The 19,377-nt window shown below is 45.1% G+C and overlaps 3 protein-coding genes across 4 annotated transcripts; 2 read left to right on the forward strand and 1 right to left on the reverse strand.

Moving 5' to 3' along the window:
* Positions 1-1,292: 1,292 nt before the first annotated feature.
* snai1a (snail family zinc finger 1a) lies at positions 1,293-4,090 on the reverse strand. Its single transcript, XM_084464578.1, has 3 exons — positions 3,852-4,090; positions 2,697-3,266; positions 1,293-1,941 (listed from the first exon to the last, which is right to left on the reverse strand). The coding sequence occupies exons 1-3, from the start codon at positions 3,925-3,927 to the stop codon at positions 1,751-1,753; spliced, it is 837 nt and encodes a 278-aa protein (XP_084320704.1). The 5' UTR covers positions 3,928-4,090; the 3' UTR covers positions 1,293-1,750.
* A 1,818-nt stretch (positions 4,091-5,908) lies between these two features.
* tp53inp2a (tumor protein p53 inducible nuclear protein 2a) lies at positions 5,909-8,183 on the forward strand. Of its 2 annotated transcripts, none has more exons than XM_084464582.1 (4): positions 5,909-6,078; positions 6,872-7,068; positions 7,229-7,346; positions 7,607-8,183. In XM_084464582.1, the coding sequence occupies exons 2-4, from the start codon at positions 6,957-6,959 to the stop codon at positions 7,878-7,880; spliced, it is 504 nt and encodes a 167-aa protein (XP_084320708.1). In that variant the 5' UTR covers positions 5,909-6,078; positions 6,872-6,956; the 3' UTR covers positions 7,881-8,183. The 2 variants fall into 2 exon arrangements, with proteins under 2 accessions (XP_084320708.1, XP_084320707.1); XM_084464581.1 differs by having other exon boundaries at positions 6,889-7,068.
* Positions 8,184-11,359: 3,176 nt separating this feature from the next.
* cyld2 (cylindromatosis (turban tumor syndrome) 2) lies at positions 11,360-17,715 on the forward strand (the record flags this gene model as incomplete). The annotated part of the gene is made up of 13 exons (XM_084463459.1): positions 11,360-11,797; positions 12,139-12,268; positions 13,086-13,315; positions 14,028-14,196; positions 14,630-14,762; positions 14,914-15,021; positions 15,262-15,341; positions 15,516-15,582; positions 15,681-15,813; positions 15,924-16,032; positions 16,406-16,524; positions 16,856-17,063; positions 17,393-17,715. The coding sequence occupies 13 exons, from the start codon at positions 11,360-11,362 to the stop codon at positions 17,713-17,715; spliced, it is 2,247 nt and encodes a 748-aa protein (XP_084319585.1).
* Between the last annotated feature and the right edge of the window lie 1,662 nt (positions 17,716-19,377).

Raw genomic sequence — 19,377 nt, forward strand, 5'->3', positions numbered from 1 at the left:
CGTCGTTCGGTTCAACTCCAGTACAGTGTTCTATTGACTCATAACACTAGAAATCAAAAGACCCCTCCGGTTGAGCCTAAGTCAACCGGTTAATGGTTAACAGGATATCCAACGGTACAATACGACGATTCCATTGGTATGCTGCTTTTTTTTTACTGGGGGATTTTTCTCCATAGTGGGTTGGGAATGGGTCGTTTTGAGTTGTTGCCATTCTTCTTCCCATTGGGAATTGAATATCCGGATCAGAGGATTGGAAATCATGAGTTTTAATAAACATAAATTACTTTATTGAATGAGAATTCATCAGTTATGAAATATGACAACAAAAAAAAACATAAACACACAAGCATGGTATAAAATTGAAATAAGACATCTTAAAATTGCACAACAAAAAAGCCATAACATTGTAAGGAAAGTTTAAAATCCGTCTCCATACAGGCCATTTAGCGGTCCTGGTCACATATCAGGTGTCCACGTCTCCATGGAGTAAACAATAAAAATAAAATAAAAAAAGGCACGTTCTTTGGTCCAAACCTACTTTTTTTTTTCCAACTATCTGGTGCTAATTTCTACTAATACTGCAACTGACACTTTGTATAAGAACAAAACTTACCAAATGAGGTAAATTAAAAAGGCACGTTTTTTGGTTTCAACGGTAACACGATTTCAAGGCAGAGAAACAATATAACTTTTTTTTAAAACAAAATGGCTTTAGTAGGCATGGCCAACACTGTGGTAACCTGGAGTGCATCAATTGCATCGTCTTCCCTCGCCGTTAGGAGGGCAGGCGACAATGGCTTTGCTATTTGCTCAAGTTCATCTGATTAGACGCGGATCTCGGGTTGTCGTCAAAACATGCGGCTTACGAGCCATCTACACTGGAGGAGGAGGAGGAGAAAAAAATAAAAAACAAAGAATAAAAAAATCACGAAAGGGACTAACTGACGCCATTCTTCTGTGTGGACACACTTCCTTCTTTTTTCATGAGCCAACCCCGGCCAGTGGAAGTCACCTGCTGACACCAGCAGCGGAGGTCATGGCTGCTGCACCTGTTGGCACCTCGTCTCTCTGCACTATAGTACCAGCGACAGCTGTGTCACTTATGGGCGTGTGTGTGTGTGTGTGTGTGTGTGTGTGTGTGTGTGTGTGTGTGTGTGTGTGTGTGTGTGTGTGTGTGTGTGTGTGTGTGTGTGTGTGTGTGTGTGTGTGTGTGTGTGTGTTGAGAGATTTACCCGACCCACGCACCCCCCCCCCCCCCCCCCCCCCGTCACTCTGGGCAGATCCGACCAGCTCCTGGCCCTGAGCTGGCCTGCCCCACCACCACCTCTAAGCCCTGCTGAGTCTTTTAACATATTTGGTCTGTTTTAGAAGTGGCCCATCAACGAGAGCCAGCACCTGAGCAGAATCTCTCAATTCAGCACTGATCCAGCAGCCCATAAAGTATGAACGACCAGAGGAAAAAAAAAAAGAAAAAAAGAATGAAAGAAGTCCAAAGTTCATAAACAAGATATTGTATCTGTTCCTTTTTTCCGCGATCCAAATCCCGACCGCAGCCTTTGGCTTGTCACGATACGTCGGCCGTCATCTCCAAATTAACCCTGAGCACCGCCGCGTGTCATGCTCTGACGGTCCTGCTGGAGGTCCTACAGGCTGCGTTCAGCCTTCCCCACTAGGCCTGAAGGTCTTCACACAGGTCCCTCCATTCCCCCCTCGGCCTCTCTCTCTCCTCTCCCCCCCCCTCAGCCGGCCCTCAGCCCGTGGTGGAGCTGGAGCAGCAGCCCGAGGAGCTGTGTTTCTGCAGCAGGGACATGCGGCTGAAGGTGCGAGAGCACACGCCACACTGGTACTTCTTCACCTCGGCGTGCGTCTGCAGGTGGGCACGCAGGTTTGAGCGGTCGGCGAACGCTCGGTTGCAGTGCGGGCAGGAGAACGGGCGCTCACCTACAGCACAGGGAACGAGGAGGAGGAGGAGGAGGAGGAGCAGGAGGAGGAGGAGGGGGGTGGGGGGGGGAGAGAAAACAAAAGGTCAGACACACATCATATGACTTGTTGCCTACGACTCCTTTTGTCCCGACGGGTGGATGGCCTTTTGGCAGGTGGTGCTAATGATTGCCCCCACCCCCCACCAACACAAAGAGCCAGTCAGGCGTCTCCGGCTTCACAGGAGTGGACCGTTAACACCTCTGAGGACCTGGGCTCGCAACACATTCTGAAGATAATGAGCAGGCACATGGTCACAGTCACCCAGAGCCCGACTGATTCATCATGATTCAATCAAAGGCAAATGAGATTAGCGCAGCGACGAGTGTGTGTGCAGCAGTATGGAAGTAAACGCTCAAGGGTTGCAGAGGAGGAGGACATCCTAGATGTTCTTTGTACCCTTCGACAGAGGAACCTCAATCCTGTACTCCAGACCGTCTATGATTAGATAACCGCCCCCCCCCCCTATGTTGCATGAACGTTCAGGGAAACAAGGGATCAATGATTAAAAGATCCATACAAGGCCTTGCCGGTGTGACTACATCAATCCACTCAACTCAAAAGTCATTTATTTCCTTTTTTTCTTTTCTTAAAAAAGGCCCAAGCCAAATGATACATCCATCACCCGACATCATCTGTTGGTAAAAGCTCAGCAGCGTCGCCCCCCCCCCCCCCCCCCCCCCCACAGCGCCAGCAGGCGTCGTCCGCGGTCTCACCTGTGTGCGTGCGGATGTGGCCGCGCAGCAGCCAGGGCCGGGAGAAGGCCTTGCCACACGTGGTGCACACGCAGGGCAGCGTGTGCGAGCGGATGTGCATCTTCAGGGCGCCCAGGCTGGTGTACTCTTTGGGGCAATGTTTGCAGAGGAACGCCGGTCTGGTCGCCATGGGAGACGCCGACGACGCCGTCGCCGCCGCCACCGCCCGCTCCTCCTCCTCCACCTCCTCCTCCTCCCGGGGGAGAGACGAGACGGCCAGGCTCTTGACCCCCGTGCACTTCATCCGCTGCCGGGGGCCGTACGTGTGTTTGTGCGTGTGCGCGGGCTCGGGGCTGGGCGGGTCGGACGTCCGGCCCTCGTCTTCCTCGCCGCTGCTGCTGGCGCTGCTGCTGAGGCTGGAGGGGGAGCTGAGGTCCAGGGGCCCCGCGGCGGGAGAGGGCTCCAGGGGGCAGGCGGGGAGGTAGAGGGCCGGCAGCACGCTCAGGTCCCACACTAGGCTGGCGGTGAAGCAGGTGGCCATGTTGTCCCCGGGTGCGAGCTCCGCCAGGGGGTACCGCTCCAGAGAGAGTTCTGAGGGAGGGAGACAGTGGGTTTGAAGTGGCAGTCACCAAGTTTTAAATAAGTAACGATAAGGGGGATGAAGGTGATTCATCAATCGCAGTGGTTTAGGTTTTAAAGTTGATCCAACAGGGGTAACTTTTGTTGTTAACCCATTTCTTAGATGACGTAGTCTAATTGATTTTGTGTTTGGGTTCCGTCTTTACACCCTCTTCCTGTCATTTAGAGAGTGAAGAAGTTAGAGCCGTGAAGTTGCATGGGCCGTTTCCTCCCACGTATTCACAAGGGGTTGTAACATGAATGGAGCTCTGTCTGCAGAAAGGGGGAAAAGTGCATCTAACGGGCCCCAACTTGATCGGGGATTTTCTGGTTTTGTAGGCATGCACAATAACAAAGTTTACGCGATTGGTAGTCTCTCTATAGAGTAGGCCTATATTGCGACATTAGAAAAACCCACTTACGATCAGACATAGGCTATTTAAGAAAACAGGTGGTTGCATTTTATAGGCTATTATAAGCTATATTGTATCCAGTTGTGTACGAAGGCATTTATCATTTTCAGCATTAAGTATTCACTTGTTAGTTTGTTGTACTCACCATTGTAGCATTCCAATTCACTGTAATTCGGCTTTTGTTTGGCAAAATATTTCTTTACCAAAAATGATCGAGGCATTTTTTCTGTTTTGGTGTTAAATTAATAGGAGAGGAAAAGTATCCCGCATCCGCGACGCAGAATTATCCAATTAATATATCCCTTGGATTCTTAAAAAAGTAAGAAGGAAAAAAAAAACATCCAAATGTGGTCCTTTCTTCTACTTTTAAAACTACAGACTGTTGAGTGCGGCGGTCCCAAGATAACTAAATGTTCGCCTCTGTAGAAACACTCTGACATAAGCAACAGGGGTGTGCTCGCCCCGAGGGCACACCCCTCCTCCAGTCCTCCGATAGTTAAGAGGCAAATGTGCGCAATAAGTAGCCTACTACTTTACGCACAGACATTCTACAACGTCAATTCGTGTTTCCAAGCGATAATTGTTCACTAACAAGTGCGTCGCCCCTCAAAAATCATGTCAGATGCCAGTCATCTGTAGAAATAGGGTTTTATTAAAGTTTATTCCCATCGGAAGAAATGTAGGCTAGTTTGCACGCTCGCCTTACTCGCGACCATACAAACCACGTGGGTGCAGTCACTTCACACAGTAGCCCACCGAGTTGAAAACGTATTCTTTTATATGACTTCAACTCTCTACATTAGCGACTGTGATGGACGCTTAAATGTTTGTGATGCACTATACATTCCCATCTAGACCGACCATATCCTAGAAGGATAACCTACTCCTCTGAGCCCATTTCCTATTGCGACCTATTTTAAAAGAAATATAATTATATGTGAAATCGAATCCCCATTGTTAGATGTCCGTGTTGACATAACTGATTGAAGGTGCGTGATTATTAAAGGTCGCAGTCTCCTGATAGCTGCAGTCTCCTGATAGCTGTAACCTCGCATTGGGTCAGGTGCCTGGGGCATCTTATGACCCAGCCTGGGCCTAGCAGAGAAGGCCCTGCTGCAAAACAAAAACACTGTAGCGCCGGGGCTATGTTCGTGTGTTGTTTATACCACTACTATTGGTTGTTGATGTGTTCCCATCATGCTTTGGAAGAGTAATGTCAAGTTCTCGGTAAAGTTAGGTTTTGGTCCTACTCCTGGAACGATTCAATAAAGTCACGGAAAGATTATCACGCCTCTGCTTTTGACATTCGCTACAATACATTATTTAAATAGGCCTAATTATTATGATTATACAATATATATTGAGGGGGCGGGGGAAATGTTTTTTAGAATTATTAAGAAAATAAATCCCAATCCAAGCTGTAACAAGTAACAAAAAATATACATATATTTGACAGAGGTTCCCAACCTTTGACGTTAGATACATCTAACGACATTGTCATCAAAGCCTTTCAAGGACTACTACCTCATATACAAATCCTAAAACATACAATGGGTAATATATAATGAAATTTACAAAGTGACACTATTTTTGAAATAATAAACTATATTCCTATTTAATTTATTGAACAATATAGGCTAGATAGTATATTTATTTTTCAATTGTCCCACCTGCAGTACCCTCGCGTACCTCCTATGGTGGACGCGCCGTTGAAGAACAACGTAACGGCTCTGGGCTTCACGCATTCATCAGAAGAACAACTGCTCCATCCTCAGGAAAGTATGTGGTAACGTCTCGAGTTTTTAAACAATAAATCACTAGGATATATTTGGGTTATTATTGGATTTGGAAAACATATCTTCATGAGACGGTTGCAATATACATTTTTTTTATTATTTTTCCGTGTAACCAAGAACTTTCTACTCAACTTTTTTCAAACCTGAGAGCAAAAAATTGGAAATTGATCCCAGGTTTATATTAAAGGCATAGCGCTACATGGCACCTACAACCATATAGTAAGGTAACGGTTCCAAACTGCTCTCATGTAGCTTTAATGAGTTAATTATATAAAATAACATCTATAACGCAAAATAATTTTTTTTTTCCGTCAAGCAGACCTATTTCTTTTAAAGGGACAGCGTGGTGGTGTCTGATTGGTCGAATCCGCGGAAGGGGAGGGGCTTTAGTGGCTCTGTCGGCAGTGGTAGATTTCAAATTCGTTGCAAACAAGAACACAAAGAGAACAATATTGTGGCATATCATAAATCTTTTTTTTTAAATCGAAAACACAAAGTTGCTGCGGGTCTGCAATTTTCCTTTCGACAACAACTGCAACACGATTTCCGGATATATTATAGGATCATCACTCGCAGGTAAGTACAACACAAATAAATAGGTTGCTATGATTATTGTCACAGTGTTTCTACGTGTTGTTTTTATGTTGTTGACATTTCTACACTTCAACAAATGATGGATAACTCTGGATTGTAAACATTTACAAAGCGACTGCGACGAATAATAATGATAACTAAATAGTAATGGGTCTTTCATTAACTCATATTTGTTAGCTTTTAGGCAAGCATCTGTCAAGTACATCAACTCTAAAAACAAAAACCAGCTATCCGCAATGCCTTCACTTTTAAGTTAAAATTATTGGCATGTCAACAATCCTCTAGACTTGTGGATCACTGTTACTATTGCCTTTTCACTATCAAGTCTTCTGCCCACCACCATGGCAATGAATGCAAAGTGTATGCATATGTGTACAGTGCACTGTACAATATTCATAGCCCCTTAACCTCGACGCCAACTGCTATATATTTGGTAAAATTAAGCATTCAACCCCGCAAGAGATGCAGGCCCCTCCTCCTTGTCCTGGCAACATATGGCCCATAGAGTAGTATGGATTTAAAAAAAATGTATTACAAGAAAGCTTATTGGTCGCTGTAGTCAGCTGACCAGGTTGCTTGAATTTAATTAGGACAAAGTATAACGGGTCCACTCTTTAATAATGACCTACTTCCAAAGACGGAGAGAGGACATTTGTTGTTTGGTGATAGATAAAATATGATGTGATATGTAAAACAGAGATGATATGTATGCAGATTTATAAAATTGTACATACCATATTATAAAATAGTATCAACAATAATTCATTGTTTAAAGTTTCTGTTCAAATACAGACCAAACTCCTCTAGAAGATCAGCACGAGACAAAGACCTGGCTGGTGGGAGCCAGCAGAAATACAGACATGTTCACTGCAATCGCCCGCCTGCTTTTTGGTGGAGAGGAGAAGACTGCCGATGACGCCCAGCCCAGCGGGGAAGTTGTCGACGAAGGCTGGCTTCTGCTGAACCACAGAGGTTATTTGTTGTCGTATTATCACGTCGCTTTATAGCGTCCGTTCCTGTTGTCAGTTGTACGAACGTCGCACGTCGCGACAGACAAGAGTTTTACCAGAGTGCAGTTTTTAGTGGTTCAAACATTAATGGCTGATATTAATGATCACACGTGTCTCCGCAGAAGCGGTCAGCGAGGGGCGTTCAGGAGAGGAGGAGGAGGAGGACCCGGCCTCCGTGCAGGCTGTGTTGACGCCCGCTCTGAGTGCACACTCTGACCCCAATCCGGGAGATGGCAGCGGGTAAGCAAACACCTCAAACAGGTCGTTTCATATCTTAAAACTCCTAGAGTCGGGGACGAGGTGCCTCCGGGTAGTAGGTGGTTCAGAATACAGAGGGTCGAGGTTGACACAGTGTCCAGCTCCTAGACTCTGTATTCTAAACCCTCACTGGCTTTTGAGTGTGCAAACAAAGTGATGTTTTTTTCAATGCACTTCTGACCTGATTCAGAGATGTGATTTCCAGTCAACCTCCCCCTGGTCCTTGTGTGGTCCTTCCTTAGGGTGTCAGAGCCGGAGGTTCCGGTTCCGGTGGACCGCAGCGCACTGATCGCGGGGGTCCTCCAGAGCGTGGCGTCCCGCGCCGCGGCGATGGCCAAGGTCACACACACCTCTCGGGTCCAGAGGGCCCAGGCCAGGGCGGAGCGCCACCAGCTGGCGCGGAGCAGCCTCCAGCGGCAGAACTGCGCCCGCCAGCGGCGCGAGAGCCACGGGTCCCGCGCGCACAGCGGCTCCTACCTCCAGCAGCCGGGCTGCCGCAGCCACGCCACCCACTGAGCTGGGTGGACGCGAGGACGAAGCGCTCGGATCAGCACGTCGGAACCAAAACACGCGAGCAGCTAGGCTGTGATAATAAATCAGTCATCAGAATCCAGCTCCAGGTCACGTCAATTATTTGTGCAGCTCCAGACGAACTCATCGTATGTCAACCCGGTCTCCACAGCAAAATATTATCGAAGCAATTTGGCAGGTAAAATTCTGTGAAGTTTGACGTCTCATGGAATGAGGTGAAGTATTTCGGAGTTTCGTCAAAACCATCCACACTTCAAATGAGGCTGAGCTGTTATGGTATGTTCAACGACTTTTCAAAAAGCAATAAACATGAACTGACTCAAGACAATGTCATCCATCATTTAATGATCCTTACAAAACCTACTTGCCCAAAACGATACTATGGTATAGCAGAAGTACGTCATTTAGGTCAAATTTACTTGGCTCAGTAACATTTTTTTTATTCCCAAACCATCTTTTGGAAGGAGGTTCATAGATAATGCCACACATAGTGTGGATATTACTAATGCAGGAATTCACTCTGCCATAATGAGCTTTACCTATAAATGATATTCATCATTTCTTATTCATAGTCAATGAATACATATCCATCTATTATTCAGCAACGCAGTGGATCAATGCCACAATGCATTGCGCCAGAATGTATGCTATGCTATTAGAATTGACTGCATTCCTTTGCTTAAGAAGCCCATTATGAACACCCTCAAGTCTTCCACTAATTGGATACTGACATGCTTGGTGTTTCCTCACAGCTAGCAAACCAATTTGTGTCAATCATATGACAAACATTCATCACACTGAATGTCACGACACGTGTGAAGTCTACGTAGTTATATGAAGTGTTTTTCGATTATTTGTCTAAGCTATTATATTTACAATTGTGGTTTGTTTGTTTGTGTGCGTGTGTGTGAGTTTTTACAGCTGGATGGATGTACAGTATATATTTATATATATGTGTGTGTGTGTATGTATGAAGATGTATGCACTGGTGTATATTTATTGGTGTACGTTTGAGTATATTCATGTGTATTTCTATGGAAATATATATATATATATATATATATATATATACATATATATACACTTTTGATAGACACTGTGATTTGTGGGTCTATCGGTGTATATGAACATGTATATGTGTAGGCGTGCCCTATATACCATTTCATTGTTAATCTTTTATCCTCTTGTACCATACCATTTCCTGACTACCTCTTTCCTTATCTTAACTTATTTTATTGTGTCTTGTCTTCTGTTGTCTACTGCTGCTACCTTGACCTTGCTACTGGAAAACTTGACTTTCCTTCGGCATTTATCCATCTCTTTGTCCATCTCTCCAGTGTCAAAACGAAAACAACTCCATACTGAGTTTACTGCAGTGAATTGAGTGAATACCTTCAAAGGTAGGACACAAGATCAAGGCTTGACATTTGAGAATTCTTTTTTAATTAATGCAACTTTTTGAACTTGAAAAACGTGTTCGAGTTCAGAGGCTCCTGTCTCATGTCCTAGCCCCAATGGGGCCCCCACCTGGACATACAGGTATGTAAACCCCTCACCCTTAGGACTCTTGGATTCCTTTATTTGCCATTTGCAGGACAGTCTTGGCTCCGGGCAAAATGACCCCCCCCCCCCCCCCATTATTACACAGTAGGCCTACATCAGTTTATAAAAAAGAAAAATGTTAGCGCTAAACCGTTTCACATTGTTCACCCCTCAGCCAAGGAAGTGGCGGTAGTAAAGTTGTTACTCCACATGAAAAGGGCCTCTTATCCCAAGTAAAGTTTACCTTTGTTTCTTTCTTGTCTACTAAGAAGTCTATGGACGAACCTCACTCACTCCCTGATGGCAAAACACCTAAAGACTTTGCTAGAAAAATGCATCGTTTTTTAGTCTCTTATTTGGGAAGTGATGTGGCCGGAAGAGGGCTACCTGGCCAATTGATAGTGTTACACTTACCATCCAATAGAGGGCACTCCTGTGATTAAATAATCATAATACCTTTGAGTCATCGGCTCCAACCAACCAAAACAACATTTGTATTTTGATCACGAACGTTACGTCTGGCCTTTCACTACATGACACATAAGAATTTGACCCATCGGCCAACTTGTGATGAATATCTAATAATGAAAACATGTCAATCAAAGGAGCCACGCAACGTCTGAGTTGCGTGAGCCCAAGATGAGTCAGAAAGACGGAGGGTCAGGTGGAAGGCTGCACACACCCACACCTCTGCCTTATGGGAAACTTGTTTCCCTGGGTTAGGCAACTTTTCCAATCAGTTAATCTCCTTTGGGTTTGCATCTTCCTTTCATATTCATTTGGAGGATAGCCGTCAATGTCTGACGTGTCTATTTCCTTGGAAGTAGAAGGAGTGGGTGGCAGGTAGGAGAACGACTGGAGGCGTGGTCGGTTATATGTCAATATCAGCTGCTGCCGGTCGAAACTTCCTTGTTCAAAACTAATGAAGAGGAGGGCAAGACGTTAACGCTACAGTGTTTTAACAACGAACTGATGAAGTTGAAATGTCATTTAGACGGGGTAGGTAGTACTACACTCACATGTAGCATAGACTCAGTGGCCGTTCTAGACCATTGAATTGAGGGGCCATAAGATCATGTTAAGTACCATTCAACGCCGGTGGTTCTTTGGCAGGCACTTTTTTTTAGAATTAGGGTTATTATTGTCCTAAACGAGGTCCATGGCAATGTTTTCTGTCTTTCTGTCTTCACAGGTTAGAATTAAGCAAAATGTTCTGCCGCAGGCATACCTACACAGGAAAACATTGCAATCATTCACTTGACTTTGTAAAATAAATGGTGCATGTTTGGGAAGACTCTCAGACAATCTAGAACTTGATTGATCACTATTATGATATAAGATGAGGAATTTCTTAATTGCAAAGATAATTGATGTGGCATTATAAGTCTAGGTATCTTCATTTGGGAAGTCCCAATTATGTGTGTGTGTGTGTGTGTGTGTGTGTGTGTGTGTGTGTGTGTGTGTGTGTGTGTGTGTGTGTGTGTGTGTGTGTGTGTGTGTGTGTGTGTGTGTGTGTGTGTGTGGGTGTGTTTTTGTGTGTGGGTGGTTCACATCGGGGCCAAGATTTTGTTATTCTACTGGGCGGTTCCTACAGCATAGTTCATAAGTAATGTGAGCAGTGTCAAGGAGAGTTCCATAGTGCCTGGAGGTGGTTACATATGCAGGTGTTTACTTACAACTTTCCACGGCTATCGATTTTAATCTATTAGTTCTGTGAACTTTTGTTTTTTTTGTTGTATTGGAATTAAAAAGGATTTGCACCTTTTTCCCCAGGTTGAATTTCTTCAACATCCCTTCTGCTTAGCAGCCTGCTTGGTGCTATTATTTCAGGCCCCGGGAAGTGGCCTGAAATAACCTACCAACACCTATAACGATACACCCTATAACATACAGTACGTACTTTATTTGAAAATTTCAACAAAATGGAAAACAAAGCTGTCGGAAAAGAGAAATTCTTCATAGTCACCCGGGGTAAGTCGTGGAAAGGATTCTCCCGGGGATGCATCGGTCGTGTGGAGGAAGAGCGGCAGGACGGAGAGGTGATGGGGTTGATGTACACTGGCACCAGCAACACGGGCGGCGGCCCCAACAGTGGGGGCACCGTGAAGAAGGAAGACACGTACCCCCTTACCCGCCACCAGGCCCAGCTCCTGCTCTTTGTGCCCGTAGCGAGCAAGCGTGTGGAGTTAATCTGCGACTCCCAGCTGTTCTCTGCCATCTGTGAGCTGTCCCAGCATGATATAGTGCTGGTGAAGTACAAGAAAGGGCACTTGCCGGCACTCGTTAAAAACCTGATGAAGATCGGAAGAAAGGAGAACGCAGAGGACCTTCATATGGTCGGGTTCGAGATGGAGCTTTTGGTATGGAAAAGTTCCCTAATGTGTTTTTCTTTTGTCATTCAGTCCAGTGGCTGAGGATATTGGGTTATTCTAGCATGTTTTGAAAAATGTCATCTCTAACTATAAACAGTATTTACGTAACCAGTTGCCACCATTTAAAAAGAAATGTCAATGCCATGACATAACAACGTTTAGGACATGTTCCGGCAACTTGAAAATAATGTCACAGCCTACTTGCTTCTTCTACTGCTGCCATTGGTGGTTAATGTTGGAGGTCGGGTTGGATCCAGCAAAGACACATTATTTTCTCTCTCTCTCTCGCTCTCTCTCGCTCTTGCTCTCGCTCTCACTCTCTCTTACAGGACCAGGACAAGAGTGCTGGGACAAAGAAGCCAGCCCCTCTGCCTCTGTTCAACGCAGCCGACATCGTGCAAGTGGTCCCTGGCTACACGGTTCCGTTTAGGCCCCACATGGCCGAGGGCCACCCCGGAGGTAGGTGCCGTTAATCAGATACCGTGTTCTTAATAAATGTCAGACGTTATGATGAGTGTACCACAGCAGAAGTACAGTACAGGACGGGAATAATAATCATTTATTTTTCATTAATACACAGGATCAGATGTTAACAATATATATAATAACAACCGTCAAGATAGCAAGGATGGTGTGGGGATTAATGCACAAAACCTATAATGACATTATTCTGTGGTCAATGAAATGATCAATCTGAGGTTTTACGTGAATACTTGTTTGTTTTAAAGGTATCTAGAGCTAGCCTCCCAACATTTCTTACAAATACAAGAGGGCATTAATCTGCAAAAGAAAGACAAACCATCACAATAAACTCTTTTTTTGACATTGCGTTACCAGGCTGTACAAGGAAAAAGCAGTAAAACGCAGTTTTATATTCGCCAGCCACCCATGTTTGTAAATGGGAAAACCCGTCTATGACAATTCTCCAATGCATAGAGTTTGCAAATAAAGCAACTGCCACAAACATTCGCTGCGCACAACGAAAGCATAAACACTGCATCTGATTACGATCAAATCAACAACATTTTACGAAAGCAGACAAAATGAACCGGAAAAACCTGAGGTTGTCATGCTGTAGAATGCCTGACGGCACACAATCACATGGCCTGGCACCTGTGCACATTGTGTGCTCACGAGTTGCGTCGCATACCTGGGATGTAGACCTGTAGCGTGGAATGACTTTGACGGGGCCCTATCGTTCGCTGTCAGACCATGTGACGTTATCTCCTCGAACCACGCTGTGCGAACATGTTTAACCGCCGTCACCTGTCACCAGGAATCGACAGGAAGGCCTTTTCACGCATCAACTCCATGCCCAACATGAGAACGCGTTCGAGGCCGAGCGGGGCGCGCGCGGACCAGCGGATCACGGCGGCGGACGAGGCCCCCCTTGATGTGGGCTCCATGGTGGAGGTCACGTCCAACACGGGGGCCACTGTGTCCGGGGTCATCCGCTGGAAGGGGGTCCCCGCGGGCAAGACTGGCGAGTGGGCGGGTATCGAACTGGTGAGACCGATTCCCATTGAACAATACTTTACAGCATACCTTACTTCACCTGTTTATTTACCTTTTTTTTGTTATGTGCAAGGCAATGAAAATATACAAGTATAGAAAAACCTATAAAGTGGCTTATTGATGTGTGTTGCTCATGAAACAAAATTTGAAACATAGACCTCTGAAAGAATAAGTCCCGCCTCCGAGGCTCCCGGTTCCCTCGGTCAAATGTCTATGGGGAATAACGTGGGGTTTATGAATGATCGTACATAACAAACTCTGTAGGTGACGAAGAAGTAAAAGCTGCGTCACGTTTTGAACTACACACCGTTTTCATCTAGTTTCAACTGGGTTTTTGGATTTTTTTGGTGCCGTTAAAGTAGCATTAATAATCGTTTACTTCTTTAACGGCACAGACAATCCAAAAACACAGTCGAGTCTAGATGGAAAATGTGTGTAGTTCAAAACGTGACGCAGCTTTTACTTCCCCGCCACCTACAGAGTTTGTTATGTACGATCATTTATAAACCCCACGTTATTCCCCATAGACATTTGACCGAGAGAACCGGAGCCTCGGAGGCGGGACTTATTCTTCAGAGGTCTATTGAATACGTCATGCATGGTGAATATTGCAGTCCAACAGAGTGTGTTATCTCTTCTGATCGGGGTTTTAAAAAGTGGCACGGGGCCTTCATCTGTCCCTCTCTCTCTCCGTCTTTCCCAGGACTATGAACTGAGGGACTGCTCAGATGGGATTTATGGAGGCCAGAGATATTTCACTTGCCTGAAGGGCCGGGCTTTGTTTGTTCCCATGACGATGTGCAGTCCTGACCAGAGGTTCCAAGGCTCCTTCAACAGTAAGAAGACTCACAAGAGCGTCGACGTCCCCCCCGGTGAGACCCTGACCCCCCCACCCCCCACCCCCGCTGCACCATATATTAGGGCTGCTCGATTATGGAGAAAATCATAATCACGATTATTTTTGGTCAATATTGAAATCTTCGATTATTCGAACGATTATTTTCGAGTTTGAAAAGATGCATGCATTTATTCACTTTGTTACTGAGAACTTTGAAATTTCCCCTTAAGAAAACACACAAAATGGTCAAATAGAAAATAATTTCCAGATATGTAGCCAGCTGTTCTGCAATTTCTATAAAGAAAGAGAAAAAAAAAAAAAGGTTTAAACTCGATTATATTAGTTTGGTGATCGCAAAAAAATCACAAAATCGCGATCAAAATTTGATCAATCGCCCAAACCCTACCATATAGCGGTAGATCCCAAATCGGATTTGATGTTAACGATCCGTGTTTGTTTGCGTTCAGACATCGAGTCAGACGAATCTGAAGAGGACGCCCCACCCATCTCTGAGTCCCAGGCCGCGTCTCTGCTAGTGGGGAGGATGCGAGGGATTCAGGGACATTTCAATTCTTGTTACCTCGACGCCACGCTCTTCAGGTAAAACTATTGGGTGTGCATCATGTGATTCCCAGTGTGTCCTTACATCTACAAAACACACCCTTCATTTGTGTATATTTTAACCTAGACCAGCATTTTTTTTTTTTAAACGATGTGGTTTAAAAGCAGGTTTTTATTTCTCTTGTTGCAGTTTATTCTGCTCTTCCACCGTCCTGGATAGCTCCTGGCAAAAGCCGGATTGTAAAGAAGAAGCCACAAGTGAAATACTGAGGAAAAAGATTGTCAACCGTTTACGCAGGTTTGCATACTTTTATCTTGCCACTAGAAAGCTGGTCGTTTTGTTTGTGCTATCAGGGAACAAGTTCTCAGAAACGAGAAGCTTTTGTACGTAACTTAGTGTGATAAATGAAAAGATAGCTTTGTTTTCGATTCCACCTTGAATATAACAAAGGGGGTTGTATCTGTATCTTAAACCTGATTGGACAATGATAGTGCTCACTGTTCACTGACCGTCACCTACTGCTCCTGTTCTCTCCAGAAAAGGCTTTGTTCATGCGGAGAGTGTGATGAGCCTACGCAAACAGCTTGGCTGCCACACTTTCCGAACAGAGGAAAAAGGTAGCCACTTCTTCTTATTATAATTTTTTTTTATTTTTTTTATTACTATTAGTTCATTATCTGCAGAACTTTTTTGTATTAATGATCTAATAATAAAGGGTCATGTTTTTTTGCATAAATTGCATGAATCATTCGGTCCTAATTCTGTCCTGATTGTCCCTCGCCCTACTTCAGATCCTGAGGAGTTCATCTCAATTCTGCTTCAGCAAGTTCTCTGCATAGCACCACTGCTTAAACTCAGGTCAGGATGATAGCCAGCAAGAGTGTAGAATTTGTGTGTTGTTTTTTTTAAACTTTAACTCATTGAGTTGCTGAGCTGGAACCGTTGTTTCCTCATAGGTCCAACATGGAGAAGTGTCAGGGCACGTACACCTACCAGATCATTCTAGAGAAGGAGCAGGCCGGTAGGGTGCCAACTGTTCAACAGCTGCTGGACGCTTCCTTCCTGTCATGCAACCTTAAGTTTGAGGAGGTGGGTTGTTTGTTCTGAGAAGTCAATAACCCCAGGATGTGGATGGCCGGTGGCCATTCGTGTATTGTTAACAAACGCCTACAAATCGTCTGTCTGTGTTTTCCCCACAGGCCCCGTCGTGTCTGATACTGCAGATGCCGAGGTTTGGAAAGAAGTACAAGATGTTCCCACACATCATCCCCTCCACCCATCTGGACCTCAGCGATCTCCTTCACAACGGTGATGGCCGCGGTCAACCCTATGAATTCACATTCTAGGAGCGGGATAGTGTAGTGGTTCAGGTGGTCGACTCCCAGTCAAAGGGCTCCAGGTTCATTCCTCAAAGTCCCGAGTTTGTGACTATCTGTAGGAATTTTCTTGAGCAAGATGCCCTAGCCCCTACTTGCTCCTATGTGACATGTATTCCTAAAGTTGTATCTTATCTTATCAGCATTCACTGTCCCTTTTGGATCAGAGTGTCTGCTAAGGGACAAAAATGTAAAATGGTAATAAACATTTTACAACATCGACGAGCGATTCCTTTCTGCAACACACTTTGTTTTGAAACAATGTCATTTTTGACACTATTTGGAATCACTTGTTTCCTCCTCAGCTCCCAGAGAATGCTTCATCTGTGGGCAGCCGGCCACCAGCGAGTGCGTACAGTGTCTGCAAGACCGCAAGCTCCAGCCAGGGAAAATCAAGCAGTACTGTTCTGTCTGCTGCACGCAGGTAACCAGAACAGTCTTCTATTCAACCTACCGAGTACCAGGCCCAATATTAAAGCTTTTATCTTGCTTTTATCTTTGCTCTTCTCTATGTCGTATATAGTTTAATATAATATTGATGATATTAATTAGAATAATTATCTATACTTTGCCATTCGTTGGAAACTTTTTGTCAAAAGTGTGATACAATGCTGTGAGTGCATGCGTTCTGAGCACGGCACCGTTTATTGACTTGTTTTATTTCTGTGCTGTGCCCAACCAGCTGAGCTAGATGGGACCCTATTTGTTTACTTCTAAATAATCTCTCTCTATCTTCTTCTCCCTCTCCTTAACAGGTGCACACTCATCCCTTGCGGCAGGGACACCAGCCCAGAGCCCTGGCTGCACCTGCAGAGTCGACCGCCGGCGCGACCGTCCCCACCAGACACACAATGGAGCTGTTTGCCGTCCTCTGTATTCAAACCAGCCACTACGTGTCCTTTGTCAAATACGGCCCTGACCCTCGCTCGTGGCTGTTCTTCGACAGCATGGCCGATAGATGTGGTGAGTGGAGAGTTCATATTTTTGTGCTGCGCGTCAATGTATTATGTTACCCCATCACATAACCTAACGCTTCACCTAAAAATAAACTCCCGTAAAATGGGACTTTTCCCTAAAACTCACCTCGACTCTTGAAGAAAAGGCAACTTCATTGTTTATGCTAATGCTGATTTGTTTTGGCGATTCTGCCCGCTGTGCTTCCTTGGGCTTAGTCTCGTGCTCAGCGATCGAGAGATAACATTGCTGGCTGACACACAGGGACGTCATTCCCTCCACGTGGGCTGATATCTAATCTAGAGCCCGCCCACCCTCCCTCCTTCCCTCTGTGTCAGGAGACGACCAAAGCGGCTACAACGTCCCAGAGGTCACGGCGTGCCCACAGCTCGGCGACTTCCTGTCCCGGTCGGAGGAGGAAGTGGCCGCGGTCGACCCCGCCCGTGCCGCCGAGCCCGTGCGCAGGTTGCTGTGCGACTCGTACATGTTCCTGTACCAGAGTGCGTCCGCCGTGCCGCTCGGTGACGAGAGCGGGCGGCCGCTGCGTCAGCAGGAGGAGGAGGGGGGAGGCGGCGAGGGGGACTGTTCCCAAAACAAAGCCGCTACGCTAACCTTGGCCTCCACGGCCGCCGCCGGGGAAAGGCTACGGTCGGACGATTAGGCAGGACACAAAACCCCCGTAGCCGTCTGGAGTGTCGTTGAGAAGTGCTGTTCAATCAATGACTCACAGCGCCACGTTGAAAGTGGTGTTTTTTACGAGTGGTGCTGGGACCTTTTCTGTATATGAAGTATGTATGAGACGTATATAGATGTATGTAAATGGGGGGAGGTTGTGCAGGTCACATCTATGATGTTGTCATTCTATATCGGTGTGGTATCAGGTCTAATTAATGGAACAAATGTTGGAATTCTTCAACGTTGGACAGTGCAATATTGTACCTTTTTTTTAATTTAATGTGATTGGAATGAGGTAGTTACTTTAGAAAATAAATATCTGCAATTGGTCTCTATTTATTTTTTATAAGTTTAGAGATGCAGCGTTAGTATAATTAAAAACATAGCAAACTTTTTTTTTGTGTACACTTTCATGCACTCATTAGATACATTTACATGTAGTCGTACTATTGAGAAGCCTAATAGAGGAGAGACAAGTATACTGTATAAGTAGAAATGTATTCTGTGAATGCAGAGTAGGGGAAGAGAATCTTGCTATAGTTTGGACTTTGGATATGTGGGATTGAGCCCAGATGACTATCTACTATCTATCGCACTATATTGCGATCTTTAACCGGGAGACTGCGACCCCTAGGGGGTCCGCAGAGGTACTACAAATGGGTCTTCAAATTTATTTGGAAATGTATTTGAAATTCGGTAGTAGTCCTACTATTTTTTTTTATACTTTTTTCTAGTTCAAATGCACCTAACCTAATGCAGAAACCAATTCTTGCCGTGGGCCTACCCCTTCCAGTGAATGTAGTCTCCACTTGGAACACCTCAATATCCCCAAGAATACAGTGTAGACATGCTATGTGTCAGTCATGCTACATATATGCTGCTGAAGTCAAGCAAAAAAAAAAAAAAAAGTTATCGTCTCACATATAAATAGTTGAACCGCTTAATGTTATATTGTAAAGTGCTTTTAAAGATAAGTTAATGAAAAAAGGTTAGACTCCTTAGCTACATAAAAAGGATTGGACTGTTGCTACTGGTATGAGAGAGAGACTGTCAGGGAAATTGAATAAATCAAAGTGGTGTCTTTGCAACTGCTCTATGGTTGACTATTCAAGATTAAAGAGTTGCTGGTCCGTGTAAACCAGTTAGCTTTCTGAACCAAAAAAAGTTAAGCCTCCTTAAGTTCCAGCTGGGACGATGGCGACTGGTATCCCCAGCAACCTGTAAGCAGCATCAAAGTGAGAGCACTCAGCTGGGCGAGAGAGAGAGAGAGAGAGAGAGAGAGAGAGAGAGAGAGAGAGAGAGAGAGAGAGAGAGAGAGAGAGAGAGAGAGAGAGAGAGAGAGAGAGAGAGAGAGAGAGAGAGAGAGAGAGAGAGAGAGAGAGAGAGAGAGAGAGAGAGAGAGAGCATAAACAAGAAAAAGTAGATGAAAGGGTAGATGATGGAGAGAAGAGCGGAGGGAAGAAGAGAACAAGAAGATTAAACGCCTGGAGGAGAGAAAGGCCAGAAATCCATTACTTCCTGGGATATTTATTCAGTCTGCTCTTGGTCATTTTTAGGATACATTTCCATCACGTCCCATCTATCTAGCTGAGGCTTTTGTCCAAGGTGACTTACACTGAGTGCATTAGACCATGAAGATACAACCCAG

The sequence above is a fragment of the Micromesistius poutassou genome (assembly GCF_964030765.1).
Source record: "Micromesistius poutassou genome assembly, chromosome: 2".
Taxonomy (NCBI): Eukaryota; Metazoa; Chordata; class Actinopteri; order Gadiformes; family Gadidae; genus Micromesistius; species Micromesistius poutassou.

Bases quoted from the DNA above. Each gene is read 5' to 3' on its own strand.
- snai1a (XM_084464578.1), bottom strand. From the start codon at position 3,927: ATGCCTCGATCATTTTTGGTAAAGAAATATTTTGCCAAACAAAAGCCG. The intron at 3,267-3,851 runs GTGAGTACAACA...TCCCTCCCTCAG, and splicing joins TGAATTGGAATGCTACAATG to AACTCTCTCTGGAGCGGTAC. The intron at 1,942-2,696 runs GTGAGACCGCGG...CCTGTGCTGTAG, and splicing joins CCACATCCGCACGCACACAG to GTGAGCGCCCGTTCTCCTGC.
- tp53inp2a (XM_084464582.1), top strand. From the start codon at position 6,957: ATGTTCACTGCAATCGCCCGCCTGCTTTTTGGTGGAGAGGAGAAGACT. The intron at 7,069-7,228 runs GTTATTTGTTGT...GTGTCTCCGCAG, and splicing joins GCTTCTGCTGAACCACAGAG to AAGCGGTCAGCGAGGGGCGT. The intron at 7,347-7,606 runs GTAAGCAAACAC...GTCCTTCCTTAG, and splicing joins AATCCGGGAGATGGCAGCGG to GGTGTCAGAGCCGGAGGTTC.